At 34.1% G+C, this 12,041-nt stretch overlaps 1 protein-coding gene across 2 annotated transcripts in view; it reads right to left on the reverse strand.

Moving 5' to 3' along the window:
* Window positions 1-1,181: 1,181 nt before the first annotated feature.
* The window catches only part of LOC149776738 (CCR4-NOT transcription complex subunit 1-like), a 59,531-nt gene continuing 48,671 nt past the window's right edge, over window positions 1,182-12,041 (reverse strand). For both annotated transcript variants that reach the window (XM_089941276.1, XM_089941277.1), the window contains exons 16-17: window positions 10,204-10,338; window positions 1,182-6,265 (exon numbers count right to left, since the gene is read on the reverse strand). In XM_089941276.1, coding sequence (XP_089797402.1) covers window positions 6,115-6,265; window positions 10,204-10,338 — 286 coding nt within the window. In that variant the 3' untranslated portion in view covers window positions 1,182-6,114. The remainder of the gene's footprint in view (window positions 6,266-10,203; window positions 10,339-12,041) is intronic.

Genomic DNA, 12,041 nt, shown 5'->3' on the forward strand with positions numbered 1-12,041 from the left:
GAAAACCCAGGGAAGAACCACCGACCCACGAGAAGCTACTGGCAGGCTTTCCCACGTACCCACGCTAGCCAAGCCTTGGACTCGAACCCACGCAGACAGAGGTGAGATGGCAGTGATGCGGAACGGTGAGCGCTTTAGACCACTCGGCCACTCGGGGCCCCTTGGTTGGTTGGTTGGTAGCATGATAATGTGACTGGGTGGGACATGATGCTACATGTCTGTGGCATGATGCCCCAGTGCTAAAAATCACCATAAACAGCCACACTGCAGACATAGTAGCAATATGACTCAAATTATTAAAGCTATGTTAAAAATATGGAACATGCATGGCCTGTGGGGCACCAGTTTCATTTAAGATCAACACTCAACCTCACAATATAACTGTGTGCCAAGTTTCAGGACTTCCAACAGTAAGCTTAGGAGTAGCAATAGGCACATCTGGACAATGTTAATTGTAGCAAGTTCCAGATATGCTTTCAATCATCTGGGCCTTAAACTGTGGGACATATTAAGGCTTGTAGGTATATAAAACAATAATGCTAAAAGCTATTGAAACAGGAAGAAATTGACAACAAAAGTTAACAACTATACCACAAAACTAATGTGTACCAAGGTTCAGTGACATATCTTGAAACAGTTTTTGAGTTTACTGCAGAAACAAAAGTGAATGATGGATAGATGATGTTTTGGATTTCACTGCTCATCAACACAATAGCAATTTAAAATCTAGATTCTAAAAATGTAAATAATACAAATTGCCAAAATATGTTGTGGGATATACCATTTCAAATAATAAAGGAAACACGTACAACCAGATAAAATATTTAAAGTATGTAATATAAAGGTAATGGTAACAAATTTGAAAAATAAATGGTCAATAATTTTTTGTGTGGCAAAGCAAAATAAATAGTATATTAAGAACAAAGGTGATTGGACTAAAGGTAACCAACTCAGGCTAATCATATGTTAGGATCTGAACATGCGCCCTTTCAGTCACAAGTCCAGCATGCTTACCACTGCTCAACCATGCCACCAACTCCCAGGATGGACGAAAATAAAAAATGTAGAAAATGAAGAATTGTGAATAGGAAAAGATGCATCTTTAACCACTTGATTAACAATTGTGTTATGTGTTTAGGCTCAAATAAACAGCAACACAAGAAAGAGTGAAAACAACAAGCTTTGAAAAAATATAATAATTTATTTTCCTGGAAAAATTCTGTAAACATGAAAAAATATGAACTTACGGTTTTGATAATCAAATCCAAAAGTAATCCAAGAATAATCCATGAATAAAATTTTTGAAGTCCCAATAACAAAATGTTCTAATGAGTTCAAGTTCGCATCCCAACGAAAAATCCAAGATGGAAGACAACGATGTATGCTGTAATCTGTAGTGTTGAAGTGTACAGCTCCATGCAGAAACAAGAAATATCACTCTAGTTTTGGTAATCCAAATAAATTTTTATATGAGCTCTCTTTGCTCAGGAATTTCATATGAGTACATATATTTTCCTGGAAAAAAAAGAATTAATCCTTTGTGAATCCAAGTAATTTGAAACAACTCCAAACAGCACAACATAACAACTTCCAGTGTAAGAAAAAGCCCAACTTGTACTGAGAATATCTCTCCAAAACAAAGGTTATATCGTATTCTAAAACATAAAAAGGGGGTCAAGTGATCATGTTCCAGAACCTCATAGAAATTATGTACTTGTTAAAGATCACGTACATCCAGTGTGGCCCTGATGAAAACCAATCATTTTACTCTTAAGAAATAAAAAAAAATTACATCTTAAATCAGTAGTCCCATCATGACATTGACAACAACCGATTATTTATAAATAAAAAACTTATTTATGAGGTTGCTACTAATTTTCAATCAAGGTCAGGATCTAGATCAACACCTAGTGTTTACTAAAACAGTCATGGTCAAACTATTTTCTGGAAAAAATATTATCTCCAGTGAATAAATTTACATTACAATAGCATGTAATAAAAAGAAAAAATTAAAACTGACAAACAATTAAGTTGAACTAAATATATATTAAATCAGATATAATTAAATCAAATATACATAACAAATGTACCATGGCTTTTCATGGCAATATCATGAACAATTTTGGATTTATGGACTGGAGTAACAGCTGAATGTAACCCATTTCTACATTCCTTGCAAATTTCACTGCAAGGGACAACTAAAACTCCAACAGCCGTCTACCATGACCTAAGTTTGCATCCCAACATGTGCATGCATATCAACTTCTGTGAGAGCACACAGCTGTGGTAGCTCTGTGGTTTCCATGTTGGATTTACAATCAAGAGGAAATGGGTACAAATTATACCATGGATCAGCTACCATAGTATGTCCCTAGGTAAGGTAATTATCTGTTACTAAATACAATTCACATGTTGTCATAAAATACCAAACCAATCCAATATCAGAGCACTTGTTGTTGTTGTTGGGTTTAACGCCATTTTTCAGCACACAATAGGTTATACATGGTGGCCAGTATTAATGGTGGAGGAAGAACCCGGGAAAACCCCAGAAAGAACCACCGACCCATGAGAACCTACTGGCAAGCTTTCTTACATACCCACACTGGCCAAATCCGAGCAGACAGAGGTGAGATGGCAGTGATCCATAATGGAGAGCGCTTTAGACCACTCGGGGCCCCGAGAGCACTTGTTACAGTGTGGAAAATATTTTTTTAAAACAATCTCTAACAACAATGCTATTAGAGTATTGCTCAAGTTCTGCATTTTTGTACATGCAAGCTTGAATATAAAATTACCGTTGATCAATTATCATTTGCAGTTGATGAAATTCATTGCAGGCAATGTCTTAAAATTTTCCATGAAGAAATTATGTGCTGACTTGAGATGTACTCATTTTCTGAAAATATTACTTCCAGGAGTTGGTAGAGCTATACCCCAAAATTACCTGTAAACCCTGACCACACAAGTTAATTTGGTAGTAAAACATCAGGAAATGTCATAAAGATTGCTGGTACAACCAATCCATAACTAAACCACCAGTCGTGTCATACTATTTTCTGTTACAAACATTCCAGCTTACATTATCTGTTTAATAAAATGGACAAAAAAAAAAACTTTCATGTCTTACACCATACATTCATCAGAAGGAGCAAAACTTCCATGGTAAATAAATAAAAAGGTGTGAATAACCTTGACATAAACTACAAAACATGGATAGCAGTAACCTTATTGTATTACAAAACATCAAACTTTGTTTTACACCATCATAAAGCATCCCTACTGGATGTCACACTGTTTTGCACCATCATAATTGTCAAAAACATTCTGTCATCATATCCCTTTTGCAATTCTCAACCTTGTACCTCAAAACAACTTTTACCTATAATAATAAATGAGTTCATAAAACAAATTATATAATTAAAAGAAATAAGATACATGGCTTCTAATTCCAGTTTTGTGTCTTCTCATAATATTTTTCAAAAGGCACTCATAATGGTTCCGCTAAGCAATGGTATTATATCAAACTTGAATGACAAGCTTATTTTTCCCTTAATAATCTAACCACTATAAATCATGCTGGTACATTTTACTTTTGCAACAAAGTCTACATTATGGGAGTAAAAAGTGGGTTACTGTTTCAAGAAATGGACATACAATTTACAATTCAACTCAGCATTGTAGAAACTGCACAGGACAAAGTTATATCCCTGATGACAAGTACTGATATCTGCCACAAAACACATAATCTTCACAAAAAAGGGAGACAACTGTAATCCTTGCAAAGATTCCACTCGATTTAAACTTTAAATTACTTGTCTAATATAATTTTTTTTTTTTAAAGAACAGTGACACAGTATTTACAATACAATCATGATATACTTTGCCAAACTGCATCTACCCCTACAGTGTCCCTAGGAACAACAAAACTTTACTCATCACAGGTAAGCTGTTACATTTGTCAAAATCATGGAAACATTGACATCTACAGGTAAAATATTTATAACCAATTAAACATATATATGCAATGCAGCTGATATATTCACATTGCTATAAGATCTTATTTACACAAATTATAATACAATGTTATCAAGTTATTCGGTGGCTTTTGAACACTTTCTGATGCAAGTCAGGCCTTTTTTCTCAAGTTTAGAGCAAAGAAGAAAAACATAATAAATCACAATGAAAACTATTTTGATATCATAAATCTATAGTATATATAAACAATTCAAACAACAGTTACATGTATGAGCCATGATGCCAGCATCATGAGAAATAATGTAGGCAGTGAGCTGCACTTGTTAAAATGGAAAACAAATACTGACCAGGGTCTGACAAATTTCAAAATCACATGGCATCTTGCATTAACCATGACAGCTCCTAGTTACCAAGCTCAAATTCAGTAGCCTATTGAAAGCACTAAAAGACATGACTATTGCTTTCCCAAACAAAGATACAACTGACAACACAGAGGATTATCTCTCTGAGCACACAATTTGTTGAGCTCTATGAAAGGATTTGTGCCCATTTTTTTTCCTCAGATTTTTAAACATGAAACTTGTTTCCATATGGCATACTTAAGAAAATGTGAAATAACCTGATCTAGACTGATTTACTTGCTGTTATTTATCCATCAAATTTTTTTCTCTCAGAACAAATGAAGAAAGCACAAAACTGATCTGATATGGAAAAATGTTTGGAAATATCTAATATATATGGATTTTTCATATGCCAAATTTATTCTTCTGAAGTCTTACATGCAACTCCTGTAATGCCAAAATTATTTGGTCATCAATATTTTTATTGGTAATGAACATTATTCAATGTAGCACAAAGAAAAGTTGGTAACAATGTAAAAAGTTCACAAGGATAATCACTCTGATTTCTTGTAACCCTGTTAACAATAACATACACTCTCATGACTTTAATACATATATCCTCTCATGATAATGGGATTACATATGGCCTGATAATTAATGATATAATCCCAAATTAAATTATGAAGTACTCTGTAGGAAGATGGACAAAAAGTAAAAAATATTCTAATTCTGGTCTTATCAGACAGCACACCCATAATGAATGAATATTTCATGAAAGTTAGAGGAACTAACCTAAAAAGATGTGCGACACTCTGTAGGAAGATGGACAAAAAGTACAAAAATATTAGATTTAATAATGAAAGAATATTTCATGAAAGTTATGGGAACTAACCTAAAAAGATGTGCAACACTCTGCAGGAAGATGGACAAAAAGTACAAAATATTAAGATTTAATAATGAATGAATATTTCATGGAACTAACCTAAAAAGATGTGCGACACTCTGTAGGAAGATGGACAAAAAGTACAAAATATTTCATGAAAGTTATAGGAACTAACCTAAAAAGATGTGCAACATTTTCAAAGGATGACTCAGATCTCCCTTCATGTTGCTGCAATTCCACAACTTGTATGAAATGATTTTTAACGTAGCTTTAACAATTTTTCAGTCTTATCACTACGATGTCTGCAGTGTGCAGTTTAAAGTGATGTCTAGCACTGGGGCATCATGCTGCAGACATGTAGCATGATGTCCCACCCAGTCACATTATCCTGACACCAGGCCGACTAGTCCTAACACTAACCTCTTAATGCTGAGCACCAAGTGAGGCAGCTGTTAGTACCATTTTTGTAAGTCTATGGTATGACTCGACTGGGGATCGAACCCACAACCTCCTGCATTCAAGGCAGACACTCTAACCACTAGGCCACATGAGCCGTTGCGAAAAAATTAAATGAAAAACGTGTTTAACAGATCTAAAATACTTTTAGAAAGTGCAGGATCTCTTTTCCTGGGACAAAATAATAACTACATGCATGAACACTGAAATATCCTTCTATGTATTTTAGTAAAAATGGGACTCCTCAGAAACAGCATTAAACCAATTATTGTGACACATATGCATAACAAAAATACATTTGTTTACATTTATAAATTCTGGAAGTATATTCAAGCCCATACAATTATTTCTTAGTACAATCTCTATTACTACTTCTTTTCAATCAATGCCACTAAAACATCTAGCCAAGTCCCTTTCTATCTCAGCTGACTCTGGTTCATGTGTGTTAGGATTTAGCTCTCAATGCATTTCAACCGACTCTGGTTCATGTGTGCTAGGATTCAGCTCTTGCTGATTCTCAGGATTTGATTTGGATTGTGTAGACATTGGTTCATGCATGGTAGGATTTGATTCTTGCTCCTTGTCTAACTGTGCCACAGACTTGAACAATCTGCAACAAAAGTGGGAAATGTCAAACATTATTTGCCATACATTTAGTGTGTACATATGACAAATGCTGGAACTTCAAAGCCAAATGTTAACAAGCCTTGACAAAAACAAAGGGTTACAATTTCCCACCAGTAATGCATTAGCTTCTGAAAATGTTATGGCCGATTCTAACTGCATACAGCTTATTTGATAAAACTGATTTTTAACAAGAATTTCATGAAAGTGACATGTTCAACTGGGCAACAAGAATCTGTCAGAACCTACAAACAATTTGTAATTTTTCTAAACTCCTTTAGTTTTTCTTAATTACTGGCTACTGAAACCATCTAAGATATTCTTGAGAAACTCCAGCATAGTAAATTTGGTATCAGAATTATTTTCTTATGCCTTTGATTTAATACATTCATATAAATTTGGTACAAATTTATTGTGATGGAATCTGATAGAAAGAAGAATTGTGAACATATTTAAGATACTACCCACATGAAAAGTTTGATCAAGTCCATAATTAATTTAAAAAAAGGGAAACCTGGCACCAATGAAGATATTCTTAAGAAAATTCTTTTAATAGTTGCATGTCATCATGCACACAAGTCACTACAAAGACATGAGCCAAAACCTTGAAATCAAAAGTGCTATCAACTTGTGCATCATTCAGGTTCACTTGTATGAGTACTTATAGGTTACTGAATTTGTATGGGAAAATATGAACGAGTTTTGGGATGGAATGCTGCACGAACTTGTGAGTGCAGTATATCCTTCCAACAAAACGAGTTCATATTTTCCCATACAAATGCAGTAACCTTTTTATTATATGTTCATTTTTTTGTTCTACCTAAGGTTTAATTATATAAACAAAATACACTACAAGAAACAATGTAAATGAACGAATGCCATATTCCAAACTAAATACACAAGCGCAGATTTGTCATTACACAATGACATCATTATTAATGCGCACATAACTCTGCCCAGATAAATTTGAACTTAGCCGCATGCTCGACATAACTTTTGTCACTTGCATGGTATTTGTAAGGACCTAATCTTCCGTCTTTTATATAATGTAGCTAGCCTAAATCTGTAACATTGTATCAACGCGGAAGATGCCAAAACAGCTGGGTTTTTTTGCAGTCCACGAAACATGTTTTAGAAACAAATTTAAACAACCACAACGTAAAGAACCTCTTACGCGAGTGTATATGATTTGTTTACAAATAAAAAGTGCTGTCGTCTACATCATTGTTTGTTTACAATAGAAAGTAATTCCTTTCTTCACGTGAATGCTATATGTGTATTGTTGTGCGCGTTCAGTATCGGAGAATATTGAACGATTCTGACAATGTAAAGTTAATGGGGAAAAAAAATAAGCACATAATAATGGTCGTTATTCATAGAAGAACAATGAATAAATAAAATGCAAGCAGTAAACTATGGCTTGACCCAAATGTCAAGTAGGTCTACTTTTCAAACTTATTCAAAACAGTGGACATGCTGATGATCAGAGCTGTACCATTTCCATTCAGGATGTGTTTTAGTAAATGACACCATTCATTCAAGAGGTTTAGAGTTAAATAAGATCAGTCATATGAGGTATACACAATATTAGAAAAACAAAACAAAACAGGAAGATGGTTCTAAAAACACTGATTGGACAAAATCAGACTGATGCATAACAAGTTCCATGAAGATTTTATGTGGCTGTGAAGATGCGAGATTGATGGATGGATGGATAGACAAAATTTGTAATATACAAGTCCAGGACATGCACGTCATGCCAAAGATAAAAGCATGTCAAGCCAAGGATATGCATGTCAAGCCAAGGATATGCATGTCAAGCCAAGGATAAAAGCATGTCAAGCCAATGATATGCATGTCAAGCCAAGGATAAAAGCATGTCAAGCCCAAGCTAAGAGCACTGCTGAAAAACTTTAATCAAAAGCGCATTTCATCAAGTTATCTCAAAGGATTCAAGATATATTTTGCAAAAACACTGACAGTTGGCTTGATGGATAAGGCGTTTGAAGTATACACCCTCCCAACCTTCAATCACTGGTTTTGGTCTGATTTTTGACCAATGAAGCTAAATATATCCATAAATTCAATACCAGTATAAAGACTTCAATTAATATGTAGCAAGAAAAGGAATGCAAAAAGCAGCTTTCAAGGTAACAACTAATCAACATTTCAAGGTAGCAACTAATACAATTTCAAGGTAGCCACTAATGAAACGAAAAGCCTTCTAGGTACTGAGTATACAGAAATGCAATCAGAGCTGAAGAACTACTCAGTAACTGAAGTGTATATTACATAATGGCTTATGTAATTGTAGTGTAGATAAAGATTACTTCATGGAGTATGAAGCAACTGTAGTGTAGACAAAGATTACTTTATGGAATATGATGGAACTTTAGTGTAGTTAAAGATTACTTCATGGAGTATGATGGAACTATTGTGCAAACAAAGATTACTTCATGGAGTATGATGTAACTAGTTTCAACAAGATTACTTCATGGAGTAACATGTAATCATAGTTTAGACAAAGATTACTGAATTGAGTATCTCATAACTGTTGTGTAGACAAAGATTACAACATGGCCTATTATGTAACTGTAGTGTAGACAATGATTACTTCTTGAAGTATCACATAACTGCAGTACAAAGATTACTTCATGGTCTATCATGTAAATGTAGTGCAAACAAAGATTATTTCATGGTCTATCATGTAACTGTAGTGCAAAGGTTACTTCATGGTCTATCATGTAACTGTAGTGCAAAGATTACTTCATGGTCTATCATGTAACTGTAGTGCAAAGATTACTTCATGGTCTATCATGTAACCAGTGCAAAGATTACTTCATGGTCTATCATGTAACTGTAGTACAAAGATTACTTCACGGAGTATCATGTAACCAGTGCAAAAATTACTTCATGGTCTATCATGTAACTGCAGTGCAAAGATTACTTCATGGAGTATCATGTAACCAGTGCCAAGATTATGTCATGGTCAATCATATAACCAGTGCAAAGATTACTTCATGGTCTATCATGTAAACTGTAGTGCAAAGATTACTTCATGGAGTATCATGTAACCAGTGCAAAGATTACTTCATGGTCTATCATGTAACCAGTGCAAAGATTACTTCATGTTCTATCATGTAACTGTAGTGCAAACAAAGATTACTTCATGGTCTATCATGTAACCAGTACAATGATTACTTCATGGTCTATCATGTAACCAGTACAATGATTACTTCATGGTCTATCATGTAACTGTAGTGCAAACAAAGGTTACTTCATGTTCTATCATGTAACTGTAGTGCAAAGATTACTTCATGGAGTATCATGTAACCAGTGCAAAGATTACTTCATGGTCTATCATGTAACCAGTGCAAAGCTTACTTCAAGGAGTATCATGTAACCAGTGCAAAGATTACTTCATGGTCTATCATGTAACTGTTTTGAAGACAAGGATTACTTCATGGAGTACGATGGAACTGTTGTGTAGACAAAGATTACTTCATGGCATATGATGTAACTGTTTTGAAGACAAAGATTACTTCGTGGAGTATGATGGAACTGTTATGTAGACAAAGTTGTCATGGAGTATGATGGAACTGTTGTGTAGACAAAGATTACTTCATGAAGAATGATGGAACTGTTGTGTAAACAGATTACTTCATGGAGTATCATGTAACTGTAGTGTAGACAAAGATTACTTCATGGAGTATGATGGAACTGTAGTGTACATGGATTATCATGTAACTAGTGTAGACAAAGATTACTTCATAGCCTTTCTCACTGACAAATGACCTTTATGACACATTATGACACATTAGTCAACTTACACATTCAATAATACTGCCTAGGCCATTACTGGAAAATCTTCATTAACTTATGTAATATCACACACATATAACCTATGTATTGTTATGTACTCACTTTTCTATCTCTGGAATACAGCGGATATAGTCACGACTCCAGAACTGAAAGATGGGGTTCCTTATGAGCTTAGTGACTGTAATAAGCAGGCCCCATGGATAATGGTGATTATCAACCAGCCTCTCCAGTACTACTCTGTTAGGAAAGAATGGAGATCTTATTGAACATCATATAAAGACAGACAATCTGATTCAAATATTGACTCATGGAAACCACAATTGTATTTTCATTTCAGAACTTCATGTTATTCTGTCCAAAAACTAAAATACAGCCTCAAATTATACGATAAGTGTATTTCGACAAGTGGGAACATAACTTAAAATATCGTAACTCAATGTTGGTTATTCTATCCTAAAAGTAAAACACTCCCTAACTTTTGTTATTTACCTGGCACATTTAAATGTTATAAATAACATATGTAATTATAAACAAGACACCCAAGTGGGCATATTATTTAGCAGTAGCATAAGAATTCATACTATGTCAACTTTTAGGACATCCCGATCTAGATTCTTTCTAAAGTTGAAGGCATATTTTTTATTGTTCATTGTCAAGACCTCCATTAACCCGTTTTATCCTGAATACGACTATTGTCGTACTCTACTACGTATGTGTGTAGTGTCTCTAGAAACTGGTGTTAAACATCACAAATATTTGTGTAGTTCTTCACCAACACAGGAAATGATTAAAGCATGCATGTGCAGTGAATTTTAAAAAAAGCATGGTTGGAAATGAGATTGTTGGCTTGAAAATCGATCGATAAAATGATGGACAACAGCTTAGATATAAATAAGGTTGTTGATAGCGAGGGTAGGGGCACTTTAGCTGACTTAAATGATGGGTTAAAATTGAATCAACTTGATGAAAGAGATAAGGTGTGAAAATATTTGGTTGCAGGGAATGCAATGTCCCTGTTCATACCGAATGCCAGGGAAAACACATTACAAGGTGTATAAATGCTTAAAAGCTGATGTTTAGACAACAACTGATGTAGTATTGGCAGTTCTTGCAATGTGATGTGGACATTTTTATTCACCATAAAAGTAATATTGACATAGTGATGATGTGGGCTTCAAAATTCAGACAAAAATTGTACTGATTAATTTCCTTTATCTTACTGAAAGATTTCTAGGATTAATTTGTGACAAGTTTTCATGAGAAACTGCACGCTGAAGTACATGTTCTAGAATATGAAGTAAACAAATTGTTCCATGTGTCACGTTGTCCAATTTTTGAACTTCAAACTAGAAATATAATCTTTATTTTAATCACATGCTATTAGGAGCATTTCATTCATCTTCATGAACTAAAGATTCACTGAACATCATGGTAAGTTTTTTCTTTTTCTTTCAAGTCATATTTCAAAAACACAGTTGCGAGCATGTACACTGGTAAATAATAACAGAACATATATTACTTTGTTGCAAATTTTATTACCTTTTCAGAGAGATACATATTTTTATATACTTTAAAAAAGAAATAACAGTGTTACAATTTTTAGTAAACATGGTAAAGGTCTTCACAATTTCTGCTGCATAAGCCAATGTCAAGTTTCATCAAAGTCAGATAAAAATATCGTTTCCAAAATGGTAATAAGCTCAGCCAATCAGATGCAAGATTAATGCAGTAATATTAATGCATGTTAATCATTATCAAACATGCAAAAGATCTTGATAATATAAGCATACCGTCCAAGTTTTTATCAAATCGGATTATAAATCCATCCTCCATGGTGGTAATAAGGTCATCCAGTAATATACAACATTATCTCATTCATATATCAATGGACCTCGCTTGTTATTGAAATCAAATATCTTAATATAAACCTATATTAGATC

Source organism: Sinohyriopsis cumingii, chromosome 18 (assembly GCF_028554795.1).
Source record: "Sinohyriopsis cumingii isolate HCF-2022 chromosome 18, ASM2855479v2, whole genome shotgun sequence".
In the NCBI taxonomy this organism is placed as follows: domain Eukaryota; kingdom Metazoa; phylum Mollusca; class Bivalvia; order Unionida; family Unionidae; genus Sinohyriopsis; species Sinohyriopsis cumingii.